This window comes from Lithobates pipiens, unplaced genomic scaffold, assembly GCF_037356315.1.
Source record: "Lithobates pipiens isolate NorthernLeopardFrog02 unplaced genomic scaffold, aLitPip1_a1.2 Scaffold_16, whole genome shotgun sequence".
NCBI lineage: Eukaryota > Metazoa > Chordata > Amphibia > Anura > Ranidae > Lithobates > Lithobates pipiens.
In genome coordinates this window covers 420,786,783-420,807,286 of record NW_027507748.1, presented here as the reverse complement: position 1 = coordinate 420,807,286, position 20,504 = coordinate 420,786,783, and the positions used below count along the sequence as shown (strand labels likewise).

General features: G+C 41.8%; 1 protein-coding gene across 1 annotated transcript in view; it reads left to right on the top strand.

Moving 5' to 3' along the window:
* Window positions 1–14,026, top strand: part of EGFL6 (EGF like domain multiple 6) — a 138,024-nt gene extending 123,998 nt beyond the window's left edge. The window contains exon 12 of the mRNA XM_077482542.1: window positions 11,621–14,026. Within this exon, the coding sequence (XP_077338668.1) occupies window positions 11,621–11,713 (93 nt within the window). The 3' untranslated portion in view covers window positions 11,714–14,026. The remainder of the gene's footprint in view (window positions 1–11,620) is intronic.
* The last annotated feature ends 6,478 nt before the right edge of the window (window positions 14,027–20,504 follow it).

The window sequence follows — 20,504 nt, the reverse complement described above, 5'->3', positions numbered from 1 at the left end:
CTTGTTCAAAACAGCTTATAATGTTATCAACATAGATAAGGATGTATACCCATCTGTCTTCTTGATTCCTGAAGTAGAGACAGGGGTCTGCTTTACTTCCTGGGAATCCCTCTCTAGTAAGTATTTCATTTACTTTCTCATTCCACATCCTTGCAGATTGCTTAAGACCATAGATGCTCTTCTGAAGTTTACATACAAGATTGTCTCCTTGCTTAAACCCTGGTGTTTGCTTAATGTCTCCATATAGGAAAGCAATTTTAACATGTAGATGTTTCACTTGCATGTCCTTCCCGGCTGCCACACTAAGAAGCGCCCTGATGGTAGAGAGTTTACAAAGGAAGTGAATGGTTCATCGTAACCTTCACCGAATTTCTGGGAGTAACTCTTGGCAACTAGTCTAGCTTTGTATTTGTGGATATTCACTTCTGCATCTGGCTTTACTTTGAAAGTCCACTTACTTCCTATAGTTTTGCGTGAGTTCTGTGAGTGTGCAGGTTTTATTTTCCTGAAGTGATGTTAATTATTTTTCTGCTGCCTTTCTCCATTTATTGACTTCACGTTTTGGCAGTTTTATATGTCTTCCCAGGATGTTGGTTCAAGTACGCTATGTGTTTTGACTCGTGGGGGTGGTATCCCCTTTGTAGCCCAAGTGGGTGTTCTGACTTCAGGCAGTTCAGCAGGATCTGGTGGGGAACTTGATTTAGGCACCGTGAGTTCCACCTCTTGTTCTGGCTCCTGCACAGGTTCCCTTTGGGCGACCTTTTTTTCCGGATTGCTGGGCATATTCACTACACAACTTTCAGTGATCAGTGTTTCTGGTGAACTTTTGCTTCAATACAGAACTTGCATTTCATGAGCACTTTGCAAGGTATTATTGCCAAATCTTCTGATAAGCCTCTCTTTATAATGTTCTGTATAGCTTCTGGACTTTTGTGCTCTAGCTGCCTGTGCCATAAATTAATACATTTACTGTGTAGGTCATTAGAGACTATATTGGCTTGCTGGTCTGTGGTGATGAGCCTGTATAGGTGATCATCCAGTTTTCCTTTTGCGAGGAATCGCTTATTATTGTGAATTGTGCATTCATCACTATGGATTGAAAACTGGCTTCAAGGGTGAGTTCAGAGAGTGGTGATAAATGGGGAGTTTTCGGAATGGTCAGGGGTGGGTATTAGGGTCCCCCAGGGTTCTGTGCTGGGACCAATCCTATTTAATTTGTTCATAAATGACCTGGAGGATGGGGTAAACAGTTCAATCTATGTATTTGCGGACGATACTAAGCTAAGCAGGGCAAGGATGTGGAAACCTTGCAAAAAGAACAAATTAATGGGGTGGGCAACTACATGGCAAATGTAAAATAATGCATTTGGGTGGCAAAAATATGAATGCAATTTATACACTGGGGGTAGAACCTCTGGGGGAATCTAGGATGGAAAAGGACCTGGGGGTCTTAGTAGATGATAGGCTCAGCAATGGCATGCAATGCCAAGCTGCTGCTAACAAAGCAAACAGAATATTGGCATGCATTAAAAAGGGGATCAACTCCAGAGATAAAACGATAATTCTCCCACTCTACAAGATTCTGGTCCAGCCACACCTAGAGTATGCTGTCCAGTTCTGGGCACTAGTCCTTAGGAAGGATGTACTGAAAATGGAGCGAGTACAAAGAAGGGCAACAAAGCTAATAAAGGGTGTGGAGGATATTAGTTATGAGGAAAGGTTGCGAGCACTGAACTTACTCCCTCTGAAAAAGAGACGCTTGAGAAGGGATATGATTCCAATATACAAATAGTATACCGGTGACCCCACAATAGGGATAAAACTTTTTCTCAGAAGGGAGTTTAACAAGACTTGTGGCCACTCATTAAAATTAGAAGAAAAGAGGTTTAACCTTAAACTATGTAGAAGGTTCTTTACTGACATATAATCACACACATAGGTTGGACTTGATGGACTTGTGTCTTCTTTCAACCTCACCTACTATGTAAATATATGCAACTATGAGTACTTTTAACGGCTCTTGAGGGTAGTCTGTTCTGTAGGTAGGTTGCAGTCATGACTGCTTCCCTCCAGTACTTGTGAGGTAGGTTGGTATCCGATGACATGCACCTGCCTATTTCTGTAAGCCCACGTACACACGGTCAGAGATTTTGCCAACCAAATCCGTCGGATTTTGCCCGTCGGATTTAGTCCGACGGATTGTGTCCGAAACTGTTGCATACATACGGTCGGGCCAAGTTGGCGAAAAATCCAATCTTTCAGAACGTGATGACGTAATTTCATTACGATGGGACTACATTCAGGCTAGTAGCCAATAGCTTTGATGTAGGAATTTGATCTGAGCATGCGTGGCACTTGGTCCGATGAAAATGCTCTACACATGATCGGATTAGGTCCGTCCGGCCCAGTTGGTCGAGAAATCTTTCCAACATGTTGGAAAATTGGGTCGGACGGAGATTCGGACGGAATCAGTCCGATGCATACCACACGCACACGCATACCACACACAGTCGGATTATCTGACGACACGGTCCGATAAGACAGATTCTCCGACCGTGTGTACAAGGGCTAAGTAGTTGTGTACCCTGGAAGAAGTCCTTTTGTCGATGAAACCGGTTGAGCTGAGCTGTATGTTCCTGCTATCGCACATTTTACATGTTTGGATGTTCTGTTATATGATGACTCCAGAACTTGCATTTCATGAGCACTTTGCAAGGTATTATTGTCAAATCTTCTGATAAGCCTCTCTTTATAATGTCCTGTATAGCTTCTGGACTTCTGTGCTCCAGCCGCCTGTGCCATAAATGAATACATTTACTGTGTAGGTCATTAGAGACTATATTGGCTTGCTGGTCTGTGGTGATGAGCCCTATATAGGTGATCATCCAGTTTTCCTTTTGCGAGGAATCGCTTATTATTGTGAATTGTGCATTCATCACTCTGGAACTTAACTGTAATGCCACGTACACACGATCGGAATTTTGGCCAGCAAAAGACTGATGAGAGCTTTTCATTGGAAAATGCGACCTTGTGTATGCTTAATCGGAATTTAGCTAGCCGAATTCCCACCAGCAAAAATTTGAGAGCATGTTCTCAATTTTCCCGATGGAAATTCAGATCACGTGTATGCAATTCCGACGCGTAAAAACTCACACACTACTAGATGGAAACTATTGGCTACTAGGTATTGAACTTCCTTTTTCTAGTCCTGTCGTACGTGTTGTACGTAACCACATTCTTGGCGGTCGGAATTTGGTGTGATCGTATGTATGCAAGACAGCTTGAGCGGAATTCCGTCAGGAAAACCATCAGACCTTTTTCCGACCATAATTCTGATTGTGTGTACGTGGCAAAAGACCTTTGTGTGCAAGACCTTTCACTGATAGAAGGCTGCCTTCTAGTTCTGGAACATTGTTTCTTTACAAGGATACGGTGCTTGCCTCCTTGTGGTGTAATGCAGTTTAGGAAGCCCTGGCCTTTACTTTCTACAGTGATGCTTTTCCGGTTTGCTAGAAAAATGTTGTCTTTTACACTGTAATCGTAAAAGGTCTCATCACTAGTCATGTGGCTTGTCGCACCTGAGTCTATGCACCAGTCACATGGCTTGCTGCTCTGTGCCACTTTAATGGTGCCACTCCATGATGTGTCTGTAGTTTCCTTTGTGGCTGCTGTGACTCTTTTTTGTGGATAGCTCTAATTTTCGCTGCTCGGCTTTTGTCAGGAACCATGAATCAGACTGAGACAGAAATGCAGTAAAAATCACACCTTTTAATATAATAGTAAAAAATTGTACAGATCAGTAAACATGGTCAAAAACATAAGCCAGGGATCGGTAACCAAAGTGGGTAGTCAGGCAGGCCACTGATCAGGAAACCAGAGATCAGAGTAGTAGGAAGCAGAAGAACAGGATCAAGAACCAGAAGGGATGTCAGCCGGACAAAGTCTTTCATAGGAATACAGCAGAGAATCTCCAGATATGTTGACCAAGGCAAAGGCAGGAACAGAATGAACAAGACAGTTTGAATAGCCAGAAAGGGCGGGCTGTAGATGGAACTAATGAACAGATAGTGATAACCAAGTGAGCCACTGAGAGATCAATGATTGCTGACAATTATCCGGCAGCTGAGCAGCCTGAGCAAAGAGAAGGGGGCTGCTAAGAGCCCAGCCCTGGCAGCTTTCCAGATAGAACAGTCCTTTTTTAAGTGACAGTCCTTTTACAGTGAAAACAGGCTCTGCGGTCTTTGTTGTGCTTTGTGCCTTTGTGCATCATAAGAGCTTTGTCATCATGGTGCATATTTTCTTTCCTTCTGTTATATTTATCAATTAATTTGCTTTTGACATATTCTAGTGTTAGCTCCTGCTTGGGTCTGATTTCTGTTAATAAGAGCAGTATATGTCTCTGGAAGGCTGCAGAGGAGCTGGGTAACAATATGGTTATCTTTGATGTCCTCTCCAATGGGCATGCAGCTGCTCTATGATTCCTAGCATAGCTTTCACGTGGTCACATATTTTCTGGCCTTCTTCCAGACTCATCTTATACAGCTTTCTTAGCAGAAACAGCTTGCTATTTAGGCTTTAATGCTTATGCAGTTTTTGTAATGAAGTCTACATACCTTTGGATGTTTTGTCTGTTCTTATGTGGATAAGCTGGTCAACTTCCACTAGCATGCTTATAGTTGCTTTTGCTTGCCTTTATTTCCTGTTCCATTCCTCCGTCTCTGTGGGTCTGTCTGTATCCTGTACTTGCCACAAATCGTCCTTGATGAGAAGCATTTCTAGCTTGAACTTTCACAGCTGGTAATTTGCATTGTTCAGCTTTGCGATTGCAAACTTCACATCTGAACCTCTTTCCACCTTTCAGCAGCTTGTACATAGTACTCACTGACTTGTAGTATTCTCTCTAGTGCCTGGGCTCATAACCCATTGGTTGGGTATTAATATGATGCGCTGGAAGCTTTTTGAATACATGAAATGACTTTACTTGCATGGAGGATAGCAGAACATATCTTAACAGCATGGAAACAGGATCACAACTGTACACTGAGGAAAGGCACTTCCTCTCATTGCATCATACAATAGATATACATGCACATTAAACTATAACACTACAGCGCCACCTGCTGCATAGGCAGGTATAATGCATATATAGTCACAGTACATAAGCAACTTGCTGTTGTTCTTCCAACACTGCAGTCTGACATACTGCAGCAGGAAGGCAAAGAGGGAGAGTAACTCGGTGTAAGGAATACTGATTGCAAGCATCCAGCTCCAGATCAGTGTAGCTGTACTTGGGAAACTGGAAACAGACTGAATATGATTAAAGTAAGATATATCAATAGTGAAACAAAACCCCTTACAACAATGGTTCTCAACGCCTGTCCTCAGGACCCACTAACAGGCCAGGTTTGCAAGATAACTGAAGTACTTCACAGGTGATATAATTTGCCACTCAGTGATTGCAGTATTCTAGTCTGATTCCCCCCAAGGTAATACTTAAAATCTGGCCTGTTAGTGGGTCCTGAGGACAGAAGTTGAGAGCCACTGCCCTACAACAACAAACAGTATAAATAGCAAAAGTGAAAATATATGTGAACAGTTTATGTGAACAAAGTGACAGAAATCCTAACTAGCCCACTAACTATAATACCACATATACAAGCAAAAGGGAAACACGGATAAACAGGGCATGATCAGGAAGGGAACTGGCAACAAGGGAAACAGACATGGTGTGATAGAATACAGGATAAGGCAAGGATCAGAATAATCAATAACACAGAAGCACTGATGCAAATCACGGGAGGTGGTTATACCTTTCCAGCATTAGGTGGAGCCTAATTAATGGGACCTGCAGACTGCTGGGAGACACCAGCTGGTGACAACCATGAGTTGTTAAACTTTTCAAACTGCTGTACATGACAAATATGTAGTCTGAACTGTAATACTGAACATGACTGAAGATTTTTGATCATAGTAGTTCACTAAATCCATGAAGAACCCTATAAACCATTATTTTTTTATTGCCTGGATTTTTTAATTGTGCGCACTCTCTGTGAATCACACAAACTGCTTGTGCATATCTACATTTTTAATAAGACTGAATAAAGACACCAGTCCATTCAGTTCAACATGTATGCTTGTGTGTGTGTGTGTGTGTGTGTGTTGCTACCATTTTCCATATCTCTATACACTGCGCTTCCTAAGGAATCTAAACGTTTTTTAAATTTATTTACACTACTGACACCACCAACTGTGGGAGGAAGCTCCACATCCTCATCTCTCTAACAGTAAACAACCCCCTATGAAGTTTCCAACTTCAGGACTGGATGGCATAATCAAGATGCGACTGACCCAGAGTTTTTGTAAATTGGTAGAATTATAGTCTTTTCTCTTGAGTAAATACCCTTTTTAATGCATGCTAGTAGTCTAATGGCCTTGCTTGCTTCACTTTGGGATTGCAGTCTGTGATCTACAAGGACCCCCAGACCCTTTTCCATCCTCGATTTCCAAAGAGGTTCTACCTCTAACCAGTAATTTGTGTTTATAATTTTAGCTCCCAAGTGCATTGCATTCTTCAAATATTAAACCTCATCTACCATTTAGCTGCCCACCCCTGTATTTCACCTAGGTCTTCTTGTAAAGTTGCTATATATATCCTGTTGTGAAGTTATTGTTTTGTTTAGCTTTGTATCATCAGCAAACACAAAGATTGAACTATTTATTCCAAATTCCTATATCTATCAGAATTAAAGTGATTCTAAAATCTCATGGGTTTTTACCTTAATGTATGCTATGCATTAAGATAAAAAAAAACTTCTCTTCTGCATGAGCCTCCCAGCATCCCCCTCCCCCTTATGCTTACCTGAGGCTGATCCAGTCCAGAGACATGCACCAGAGAAGCAGCTCTTTTGCTGTCTCCCTTCTCAATGTGCAGATTGATAGCAGCGACATCCATTGGCTCCGACTGCTGTCAATCAAGCAGATCTTGCCTGGTCTGTGCCAACAAACAAAGATAGACTTGGGGGGAACACCCTAAGAATGCATAACATTAGATGCTGCAGCTATAAGACCAACAAACAGAGGAAAAGATTACAGAATACACATACTAAAATGACATTTAAATCCTGCAAGGCTATTTAAAACACCTGAACATATTCAGTAAATAAGCAAAAAATATGGGGATTTGGTCACACTATATGGCCACATAGTGCTTAACCAATTCAATACAGGGCACTTAAACACCTTCCTGCCCAGACCAATTTTGAGCTTTCAGCGCTGTCGCACTTTAATAATTGCGCGGTCATGCTACACTGTACCCAAATGAAATTTTTATCATTTTTTTTCCCACAAATAGAGCTTTCTTTTGGTGGTATTTGATCACCTCTACAGTTTTTATTTTTTGCTAAACAAATAAAAAAAGACAGGAAATTTTGAAAAAAAATATGTATTTTTTTGTTTCAGTTTCAAAACTTTGTAAATAAGTAAGTTTTCTCCTTCACTGATGGGCACTGATGGGGCTGCACTGATGGGCACTGATAAGGTGGCACTGATGGGCACCGATGAGGTGGCACCAATGAAGTGGCACTGATGAGGTGGCATTGATGGGCACTGATAGACGGCACTGATGGGCACAGATAGGTGGCACTGATGGATGACACAGATGGGCACTGATAGGTGGCACAAATTGGAACTGATATCTGGCACGGATTGGCATGGATAGGCGGCATGTATGGGCATGGATAGGCAGCACAGATGGGCATGGATAGACAGCATGGACGAGCATGGATGGGCACTGATAGGCGGCATGGATGGGCACTGATAGGTGGCATGGATGGGCACTGATAGGCGGCATGGATGGGCACTGATAGGCGGCATTGTATTGTATTATATTGTACTCATGAATACCAATCAGTGCCAAACAATAATGCATGCCAATCAGTGATGCCCATTGTGGGCACTGATTGGCATCCATTGTGGGCACTGATTGGCATCCATTGTGGGCACTGATTGGCATTCATTGTGGGCATTGACTGGCATCCCTGGTGGTCTAGAGGGGAATACCTGGTGCTGGGCATCCCTGGTGGTCTGGTGGCGTCCCTGGTGGTCCAGTGTGGGCATCCTCGGGTGTTGCACTGATAATTGATCAGCACAGACCCCCCCTGTCAGAGGAGCAGCCGATCGGCTCTCCTCTACTCGCATCTGACAGACGCAAGTGAGGAAAAGCCGATCACCGGCTCTTCCTATTTACACTGTGATCAGTCTGAGACTCTTTACCGAGATCGTAGTTGTGGGGTGTCAGACTGAAACCCCGCAACAACGATAACCCAGGGGGCGTGTAGCAGCTCAAAATCCTGAGGATGTCATATGACGCACGGTCAGGATTTTGAAACTTTGCCACCGTCATTCTGCTAGAGGGCAGGCAGCAAGTGGTTAAAGGGGAGGGCCAGCCGGGAAAAAAAAAACAAAAGTCAGCAGCTACAAACGCTGTAGCTGCTGACTTTTAATAAGCACACTTACCTGTACTGGGTGCCCACGATGTCGGCCGCCCGAGGCCGACCATCCCCCGGCTCTCAGGTCCCCACGCCACCATTCCAACTAAGGGAAACAGGCTGTGGAGCCTTGCGACTTCACTGTCCATTTCCTATTGCGCATGCGCGAGTCGTGCAGCGCTTTGTGTATCGGATGCTCTGTGTTCCCAGAACACACCGCGCCCTATTCACTAAAAGATGACGTGAGGAGGAGAAGACAGAAGATTACCGCGGAATAGGAAGAGGCAGATTAGGACGATCTGCCTAGCAACAGGCATTTCTGGTAAATTAAAAAAAAAATAATAATTTTCTCCAATTTTTTAGGAACATTTTTATGCAATATTTTTTTTTTTTCTTTTAGAGTGGCCCTCCACTTTAAGCCCGCTACTGTGTCAAAGTGCCCCATTATCAGTGGGTCCTACACTATTCAAGAAATTAAAATGAAAGATCCTGCTTCTCAACCATGAGAGAAATAGTGGGCTTAAGCACTATGTGGCCATATAGCGTGACCAAATCCCCATTTTTTCTGCTTATTTGCTGAATATGTTCAGGTGTTTTAAATAGCGTTGCAGGATTTAAATATCATTTTAGTATGTGTACACTGTAATCCCCCCCCCCCCCAGTTTGTGCCAGAAGCAGTGGCTCAGGAGTGAGCATGCAAGAGCACTTGCCGAAGAGGAGGGGCCAGGAGCACCAGTGGGGGACCCCAGAAAAGGAGGATTAGGGCTGCTCTGCGCAAAACCATTGCACAGAGCAGGTAAGTATAACATGTTTGTTATTTTAATAAAAAAGTTTAATGTCACTTTAAAGCAGGGATGCCCGACCAGTGGCCCGGTCCTTCCAATAGTTAAACTAAACAATAATGCAGACTGATTGGGGTTGATTTACTAAAGGAACTAAAAACATTACTCACTTTGTAACTTGACTGTTCACCGAATTTCATAAATGAAGTGTTCATTTCACTCAACCAATCATGCTAGCAAAAGTCCTGCTTATCCATTTCCTCTACACATGATTGGGTATTCAAAGTGAACCTTTAAAGGGGTTGTAAAGGTTTGTGTTTTTTTACCTTAATGCATCCTATGCATTAAGGTGAAAAAACACCTTGCAGTTACCGGCCCCCCTGAGCCCCGGTTTTACTTACCTGAGACCCATATTTCCGCTGGTGCACCCCCCGTCCCTCTCTCCACGGGTTTCCAGCTCTTGATTGGATAGATTGATAGCAGCACAGCCATTGGCTCCCACTGCTGTCAATCCAATCCAATGACGCGGGCCGAGTCCTGCATTCAGCCTCTATGGACGGCGAATGCTGGACTCGGGATCGCTCCCACATGGTAAGCCCCTTGGGAGAGCGCTTCTCCAAGGGTGTTATCTATTGCAGGGAGGAGCCACGAGAGCCACCAAAGGACCCTAGAAAATGATGTTCAGGGCCACTCTGTGCAAAACTAGCCGCAGTGAAGGTAAGTATGACGATCCTTTAGTATCACTTTAACCACTTGCTGACCATCCGCCGCAGTTTCACTACAGCAGAATGGCACGGCTGGGCGAAGCGAGGGGCATGCACGCTGCAGTCAGGATCACCAGCAGGCTCCTGCGATCGCTGCTGACACACCAAGAACCGGGATCGGTGTGTGTAAACACACAGTTTCCGATTCTCTGAGAGGAGAAGAGACAGATCATCTGTTCATACATATATGAACAGCGATCTGTCATCTCCCCTACACAGCCCCCTCCCTTCAGTTAGAACACACACTAGGGAACACAATTAACCCCTTAGTGTTAACCCCTTCCCTGCCAGTTACATTTTTACAGTAATCAGTGTATTTTTATAGCACTGATCGCTGTATAAATGCCAATGGTCCCAAAAATATGTCAAAAGTGTCCGATGTGTCGGCCATAATGTCGCAGTCCCGATAAAAATCGCAGATCGCCGCCATTACTAGTAAAAAAAAATTATAATAAAAATGCCATATAACGATCCCCTATTGTGTGGACGCTATAACTTTTGCGCAAACTAATCAATATATGCTTATTGTGATTTTTTTTACCAAAAATATGTAGAAGAATATATATTGGCCTAAACTGAGGAAAAAAATGTAAAAGTAAAAAAAGAAAAAAGGTAAAAAATATTGTGTTTTTTTCAAAATTGTCGCTCTTTTTTGTTTATAGCGCAAAAAATAAAAACCACAGAGGTGATCAAATACCACCAAAAGAAAGCTCTATTTGTGGGTAAAAAAAGGACGTAAATTTTGTTTGGGTGAAACGTCACACAAACTGCGCAATTGTCAGTTAAATCGAAGCCGCGTCAAATCGCAAAAAGTGCTCTGGTCAGGAAGGGGGTAAAATCTTTTGGGGCTGAAGCAGTTAAGGAGGGGTGGGCTCCTTCCAGGCACACCTGCCCTTAATCCATCCATTATTATATGTGCGCCTACTATGGAGGCTCTGAACATTTAGAGTTAGGACCACAGTATATACAGAGGTCCCTTGGCATGGGCACTGTGGCTTATGTATATATTTGCAAATGTATGCTAACAAAACCCTCTCTCTTTTTTTTTACGTAAACTGTTAGACAGGACCAATTTTTTTGCAGGCTGGTGGATAATTGTGCTGTTAAATCTTTTGTTTGTGGTATTCAAAATGAACACAGGTTTTCCTTTTTTACTGTCAATCACTTTGGAAAGTGAACATATAGGGGGTTATTTACAAAAGGCGAATCCACTTTGCACTACAAGTGTAAACTACAAGTGCACTTGATATTGCACTGAAAGTGCACTTGGAAGTGCAGTCGCTGTAAATCTGAGGGGTAGATCTGAAATGAGGGGAAGCTCTGCTGATTTTATCATCCAATCATGTGCAAGCTAAAATGCTTTTTTTTTATTTTCCTTGCATGTCCCCCTCAAATCTATAGCAACAGCACTTCAAAGTGCACTTCCAGTGCAATTTCAATTGCACTATGCACTTGTAGTGCAAAGTGGATTTGCCTTTCGTAAATAACCCCCATAGTTTTCCAAGTGAATATCCTCTACTCCTTCAGTAAATCTTCCTCACTGTGTTAATTTTCCTAACCTAACCTTCCTGCTCTTATCTGCTTTCAGATTACATTTGAAGCTGAACATGGCAAAGGCAAAGCTGGAGAGATAGCCCTGGACAATGTCTTCCTTGTCACTAGTCCATGCCCTGAAGATTGAACATGATATTATTTTATCCAACTGTACTGTATACCAAAAAAACAGACATGCCTCATTTTTTATAAGGAAAGAAACTGTATTTTTTCTGAGAGATGTGACTATATGGACCTTAGTCACAGTGCCATCTTGTTTACAGACAATGGGAACACATAGAACACATGAAGGGGAGAGAGTAGGTGTGTGTTCAGGGGTTAACATGTTATGTGCACATATCCACAATGGCAAAAAGGAGCTTATAGCTTTATTTTAGGTAGAATAATCTTTTATAAAACTATTTTGTAGACAGTTGATGCAATGTGGCACTAATTAGTGGCATCATTTTTATCAAATCATTTACCTGCATTATTGTTATTGAAAAGTATTATAAAGACTAAGTATGCACTGTGAAAAAAAACATACGGTACTTGATGGAACAAACCAAATATTGTAGACAAGTGATGGCGAAATATCCATTCTATACTATTGTGAAAGAAAATTTCCAGTTGAAACATAAATCCTCTATTTGCTTGGGGCTCATCTGTGCAGTAGCACAAATAGGTCCTCATCTTCTGCAGACAGAAAACAAGAGCACAACAACCATACTAATTATGCTTACAGAACTTTATGTACTTAAGTCCTAATGTTTGGATAAAAAAAAAAAAAACTCTGACGCAATAACATATAATAAAACCTTTATTTGTAGCTCTGAAGCCTGCTAAAATTTAGGAGCCGTGCATGATGGGACCCCTTCTTAAAAGATTACTAGCAAATGGAAGGTTTTCATTTTTACTGTAACTAGATTTTAGGCTTTTGGTTACCCATTGGATGGCTTACATTTTCTGTGGCCCCATACATCCAATTCAAGTTATAATGGTCAGTTACAGGGATGTCAAATAATTATGTAACTAAAAGCATACATCTTATTTCCTATTAAAAGGAAAGTTTTGTGTATTTTCAGTGAACACATATTCCTGTTATTATTGTAGTGTTTAGCTTTAAGTAATTTTATTATGGCTTACATTTTTACATGCTTGTTCTTCTATACATTTGTTATGTATTAAATGCAGAGATTTGTAGATTAAGACTAGCGGTAGCATTTAGTGTCTTAGTGCAATAAATGCCTATCAACGCAAAGCAGGCCTATACTGAAAAACGTTTGCTATTATATATGGAATATATATATATATATATATATATATATATATATATATATATATATATATATATATATATATATGCACTGTATTCCTGTAGCCTCAAAGCTGAGTATCTGCTGTGTGGGATCATTAAAGGCATGTTTTGCCTTTAGCCTTGGTTCACATTGGAGCGATTTGGCATGAGATTTGATATGTCATCGGAGGCAATTGTTGGCAATGGCACCGTCCAAATCGGTGTTAAGCCACATTTGTGGCACCACACCAATTCCCAAAAGTAGTTCCTGTACTACTTTTGGTGACATCGGGGTGTGATTTCCATTGACATCTGTGCAGCAACCCACACAGATGTCTCTGAAATCGCCCCCAAAGTTGGGACTGACATGCGGCAATGAAATCGTGGAGTTCAGCTGACCTTGTGTGATTTCATTCCCTCTGTCAGTGTGAACCTAGACTAAATAATTGTGTTGCCACACGTTTTGGAATTAAGTATGGTGATACCACTACTGTGCTGCTCGTTGTCCCTCTGAGGACTTGATGGAAAGCAAGCTGTACCTTTGGATCTGCAGAGAAAGGATCTCCCTGCTCCTACTTATTTCATTCTGTGGATCTCATCTTCCTTTCCCAGTGCATACTGATGCCACCCCATCTTGTGCTGCTGTCTATTGGTTAAATCCTTCTCATCTCCATTCCTCCATCAGTCATCAATTGACTACCCATCAGTTAATCAAATCACTAGTCATCAGGAGGGCAGATCTGATATAAAGAAGAAAAGCCCTTCCCTTTACTAAGAAGTCTGTTGTCACAGAGAGATCTAGTATGGAAAGATGAATGGTAAGTCAGTCCTGGGGAAAAGAGCCGCTGCAAAGAGTATATAGGCAAAACCGATGACTAGTCCTTAGCCCTCCAATCGACTTTTTTGGGCACAGCTTTTTGAGTATAAGTCCTAAGATATTAGCCACCCTGGTTTTTTTCAATGGATTAGCCAACTAACAAATTTACATTGTGAGAAGGATCAGTAAACCACTACCATTGTGTTGCAAAATCTGCTGTATCCATGTGCATACCAGCCTATAATTAATTACCTGGCAAGTATTCAGTTTTCAGTGCTGTGATAGTTTGACTGACAATTACATAGACATCCAACACTGTATCCAAATAAAAAACATTTTTTTTTTTTTAGATAGATAGAACTGTCTTTTATTTGTATTAAATAACCGCTAGGTTTTTATTTTTGCCAACATTTTGACAAAAAAAAAAAAAACATATTTCTTGCTTTCTGTTATAAAACATATGAAATAAAAATTCAAGGACAGTACAAAACTGCCCCAAATGACCCCTTTTTGGAAGTAGATAGCCAAAGTTGATCTATTTTTTTGTCACAATTTTTTACAAACATGCTGGTATTGAGGTGGTTTAAATGTGGAGCTAGGTAATGGAGCACTAAATACAGCTCATCATTAAAGATGATCTCCAGGTTTCATTTAAATGATCTCCAGGTTTAATTTAAATACACTATGGGTGCACTTGGAAGCGCAGTCACTGTAAATCCGAGGGGGACATGCAAGAAAAATAAAAAACAGCATTTTAGCTTGCACATGATTGGATGATAAAATCAGCAGAGCTTCCCCTCATGCTAAATCTACCCCTTGGATTTACAGCGACTGCACTTCCAAGTGCAAAGTGGATTTGCCTTTTGTAAATAACCCCCTATATTACCAAAAGTATTTGGATGCCTGCCTTTACACGCACATGAACTTTAATGGCATTCCAGTCTTAGTCCGTAGGGTTTAATATTTAGTTGACCCACCCTTTGAAGCTATAGCAGCTTCAATTCTTCTGGGAAGAATGTCCACAAGATTTAGGAGTGTGTCTATGGGAATGTTTGACCATTCTTCCAGAAGCGCGTTTGTGAGGTCAGGCACAAATGTGAACGAGAAGGCCTGGCTTGCAGTCTCTGCTCTAATTCATCCCAAGGGTGTTCCATTGGGTTGAGGTCAGGGCTCTGTGCAGGCCAGACAAGTTCCTCCACCCAAAACTTACTCTTCTATGTCTTTATGGGCCTTGCTTTGTGCACTGGTGTGCAGTCATGTTGGAACAGGAAGGGGCCATTCCCAAACTGTTCCCACAAATTGCCGGAGCACATCTCTGTATACTGTATGTAGCTGAGGCTACCTATAATTTATACAGCACTTTCATCCACAGTGAAGCAAATAGTTTTTCTTTTTTACCAGCTTAGTCCAAATTGACTACCGTATTAAAAGTTAAATGAAACCTGGAGATCAGCTTACAGGTCAGATGAGGATGGATATGAGGGGGTTAATATGCAGGATAGGGGTAGTGAAGGGCTAATAAACAGATCACAGATGGAGACAGAATGGAGATGAGATGTTCAAGAAAAGAGGGGTTAAAACAAATAAACACAATCAGTTAAAATCCCTGCCTTTGATCTCTGCATTCATGTATTCCTTGTTCATAAATATGATTTAATTTGCTTCCTCTGTTGTGAGAGGAAGGAAAGGGCTCTTAAATGGAAACTCTAGAATGTTTACATTTGTTATTCTCTAGAATTGGTCATCACAGTGATTACATGGTACAGAGTCACTCTGATAGGCTCTGTATATTGTGCCTATGATCTGAGCTGTCTGATGATGGCTCAGAACATGGCCATTCATGGTTGTACTGGCTGCCCGTGTGTGTTTTCAGAAGTGCAATTTTTAAACAGCACTTCAGAATTACACCCCCACAGCTCCAATGTTTTAATACATATGACAGTAGTGCAGTGATTAAACTAGACACTAAATATCAAAGAAATGAAGGTTTAGGATACTGTTCTGCTATTTACCAGCCAACATCCCAATCTTAAATCTGGTACAAGGTTTCCCCTTAGGGCCGGTTCACACAGGGGGCGACACGAGGCGACACGACTTGCCGTGCCGCGACCTGCCGTGACCTCAGCGGCGACTTGCAAATGACTTCTGTATAGAAGTCAATGCAAGTCGCCCCGAGGTCGCTCAAAAGTAGTACAGGAACCTTTTTTCTTATTCGGAGCGACTCGAGTCGCTCCTCTTAGAACGGTTCCATTGTACAGAACGGGGGCGACTTGTCAGGTCGCGGCACGGCAAGTCGTGTCGCCTCGTGTCGCCCCCTGTGTGAACCGGCCCTTAGGGACCTTGTACCAGACCTAAGCTAGACACTAAAGATGAGCATATATGGGAAATGTCACTTTTGAAAAGTTTGGTGAAAGGACATTTTTGTCAAATTTCATAATTTTACTGAAATCCACTAAAGTCAATGAAGAAGGAAAAATTAGGTTGTTTTTTTAAAGGTTTTATAAGATTTAAAAGGTTCCTGTAGGTTACAGAAGCCCCCTTTCACTATCTTGACCTATTTCTATGCCAAAAAATGCTAACCCTAGCATTACCTCTAACCCTTGTACCAGCATTAACAATACTCCTAACAATTTGTTAATCAGCGATATGTTACCACTAGGGGCCACTGGCGCGGCCCCGCTCACTCCCCAAGCCTATGCGTTTGCCCCGCGGTCTCCATCACCACCGGGCTCCCTCAATCGCTCGGGGAACACAGAGAACAGGGAGCTGTGTGTGTAAACACACAGTTTCCGGTTCTCTGAGGAGTGAATTGACAGATCATCTGTTCATACAGAGTATGAACAGCGATCTGTTAGTTTCCCTACACAGTCCCCATCCCCCTTCAGTTAGAACACTCCCTAGGACACACATTAACCCCTTCACTGCCCCCTAGTGTTAACTCCTTCACTGCCAGTGACATTTTTACAGTAATCAATGCAATTTTAATCGTACTGATCACTGTATTATTGCCAATGGTCCCAAAAATGTGTCAAAATTGTCTGACGTGTCCGCGATAATGTTGCAGTCATGATAAAAATCTCAGATCACCGCCATTACTAGTTAAAAAAAAAATATTAATAAAAATACCCTAAAACTATCCCCTATTTTGTAGATGCTATAACTTTTACGCAAACCAATCAATAAATGCTTATTGTGATTTTTTTTAACCAAAAATATGTAGAAGAATACATATCGGCCTAAACTGAGGAAAAAAATGTTATATATTTTTTGGGGATATTTATTATAGCAAAAAGTAAAAAATAATGCGTTTATTTATAGCGCAAAAAATGATCAAATGGCATCAAAAGAAAGCTCTATTTGTATGGGAAAAAAAGGACATCAATTTTGTTTTGGAGCAACATGACACGACCGCGCAATTGTCAGTTAAAGTGACGCAGTGCCGAATCGCAAAGGCTGCTTTCACACTGGGGCGGGAGCGGCGTCGGCGGTAAAGCGCCGCTATTTTTAGCGGCGCTTTACCGTCGTTTTAGCGGCGGTCTGCGGGCGCTAGCGGGGTGGTTTTGACCCCCGCTAGCGGCCGAAAAAGGGTTAAACCCGGCTTTCACACTGGAGGGAAAGGGGCTGTTTTTTTTCAGGCGCTACACAGGCGCTATTTTTAGCGCTGTAACGCCTGAATACCGCCCCAGTGTGAAAGCAGCCTAAAAGTGCTCTGGTCTATGGCCAGCCAAATGGTCCGGGGCTTAAGTGGTCAATAATGAAGTTATGTGATTGCCATGTCCATACTGTTATAGCTGTCATATGGCATTGTTGATTATAAACAAAATCCCTGATCAGCATTGTGATCACATGGCTTTGTTTATCAACAAAGTGTTAAGCAATGGCTTTCTCAATAAAACCATGTAATTACTATTATGATCAGTGGCTTTGTTTATTGATTAACAAAGCAATGGGGTCTTACGCATATTTCTTTATCAACAAATCCATGTCACACAGCATTGGGGTGCTACGTACTCCAGGCTTTAAAGGGAAATTATTTTTGGTTAATTTTACAGATCAGTTTCAAATGATTGAATTAAAGGTGGTCTTCAAAAAATCAGATCACATGCAATCAGCTTTTCATCCCTTAACCCCCTCCTACCACTGCCTTTCGTCCCTTTAAGTGGCTCTAAATACTGGGAGGCGGAGACAGGCATTTCAATCATGTGACCACTGTGATTGGCAGTCACAGTGGTCACATGATTGGAAAGCTCCTGATCTCAAGTAGGTATCGGAAGCTTTCTGGTACCCGCTGGTTAATGTTCCTGGTGCACTCAGCACATTAATGTGTCCACATAGGGCCACATATACAGTATGCAGCCTTTCGGCATTAAAGCCCACCCACTGAGATGCGGCGTATATGTGTATGGCCAGTGGGAAGTGGTTACAGTATAACTAAAGGCAAAATTTGGGGAAATTTTTAAAAGGTGACACCATCTGGGGGTTTCAAGGGATTTCCATAATTTACAGGAATTTCCTCTCACTTCTTGTTGTAGCTATGGGACAGGAAGTGAAGGTAAATCTCCCCAATGAGACACGGGTGGCAAAAAGAAAAAACTGGCACGGGTTATAATCCTCCCTTACACTAACCAAATAAAATAAAAAAAGTTTTCCCAAAGTTCTACTTTAAGCATACGTATCTTTGAAACAGATGGTAGGTGTCAGGTTTAGTCATGGAAGCTTTCAAACAGTAGTTTCAACCAACCAATGCTTGGTTCTCCACTTTTTCCTAAAGGGTAGTAATTCTTGACCAAGGATATATAAACCACTGAGGTTCAGGGGTACTTCAAGAGGAAGTAAACCCTGATGAGTTTACTTCCTCTTTCATTCCCTGCAAAGGCAAAGCATAATGGACTACTATGCATCGCATAGTAGCCCATTATGTGTCACTTACCTGACACAGGAGCCAGCGAAGTCACCGCTGTCCCCTGTAGTCCGCCGCATCCATCTTGTTGGTGGGGTCTCGCAGCTCCGCCGTTGTCATTCGGCAAAGCCACGATGACGTCACTCCCGCGCATGCGCACGGGAGTCGACACGCTCGGCAGCTCCATTCTTGGAAATGCCGCGCTCAGTGCGCCTGCACGCCGCTGTCTACGGTGCATGCGCCGCAGACAGCGGTGCCTGTTTTCGGGCAAATATCTCCTAAACCATATAGGTTTAGGAGATATTGCTTGGACCTACAGGTAAGCCTTAATCTAGGCTTACCTGTAGGTCAAAGTGGTTTGTAAGGGTTTACAACCACTTTCAGGGGTTGTTTTTGATATAGACAATTCAAAATTGACCCTCTCTGTTACCTAGGGATGCTTGAACACCTATACTAGTTTACAAAAGCTGTGCCGGGAACCTGAACTCCTAGTTCTAGGCGTATGGGCTTACCTTCTTCACATGATGGTGAACAAAGACAGCTTTCCAGTTGAAGGACAAGTTTCTCCAAGCTCCATAAACCTGGTTTTACAGGGTAGGGTGGGGGCGAGCCTATTCTCCTTGATAAGGGAGTACAAGCTCTGGGAATAGATTTTTTAGAAACAATCAAATTTTCCTCTAGATAGGCATCTGACTTTTTTGGTATATTGGTAATTTCCCCTTTGTTGTGTTAAAACAATGAAAAGTAAACAACAAATAAATTGTAACTGTGCCAAAAGTAAGCTTTATTTAGCAGATCATTTCAAACATGTTTTACAAAATAAGCAAATAAATTATGTGTGTTTTTATAAACTATATAAACAACACATTGAATATGTTTAAATTAGACGCAGACATTATTGTTTAACGGAGAATTACTGTCTTTTTTTTGTGAATTCCTATTCCCATGCCTCTTTTTTTCTGGCTTGGATTAGATGTATGTAAGGTGCAATAGTGTATATATGTGTGCATACAGTGCATCTGCGTAGAAGGTACAACTCACTATTTGGACACCTATCACATCTTTCACACAGTTGTGGCACAACCCTATCGACTTGCATTGGTCATGTTTAACCCACCTAATGCAACATGCAACTTCATTTTTGCACAGCCCTAAGCGGCTGTATGCTCAGGTTTGGGAGGATATTTGATTCTGTGTATGTGTTATGTGTTACAATATTGTGTTAAAAATAATAGCAGTGTGTTTAAAAAAGTGAGTAAAGCTCAAAATCCTTAAAATTGTTTTTTTTTTTTCATACACGCAAATACATAGGGAACTTTGTACACTCTATTCCAAATCAAAACATGAAGGAAAATGTGTTATTCCTTTACAGAAAGTGAAGAAAATGTAATATTAGGCTTTTTTAAAACATAGTAGTGTCTGCATTTTTCTTTACAAAAGTAAACATTTACCATATAAACTGAAAAATGCTTGAAGATTTAGCTTTCCTGTGAATCACTGAACTAGTATTTGGTTGTATAACCACTGTTTCTGAGACCTGCTTCACATCTATGTTGCATGGAGTCGACCAACTTCTGGCACCTGTGACCAGGTATTCCAGCCCAGGACAATTGCATTATATTCCACAATTCCTCTACATTTCTTGCTTGGGCCATCATACTTCACTGTCTTCAAAGTGTATTGTGGTTTGAATTCAGTGTTTGGGAGTCATCTGACAAACTGTCTGGGACCCCTAGACCCAAAAAGAATAATCTTGCAGTCATCAGTCCACAAATGTTGCACCATTTCTCTTTAGGCCAGTCAATGTGTTCTTTGGCAAATTGTAACCTCTTCAGCACACGTCGTTTTTTCAACAATGGGACTTAGCGGGGGCTTCTTGGCGATAACTTGGCTTCACATCTTCTAATTGTTACAGTACTCACAGG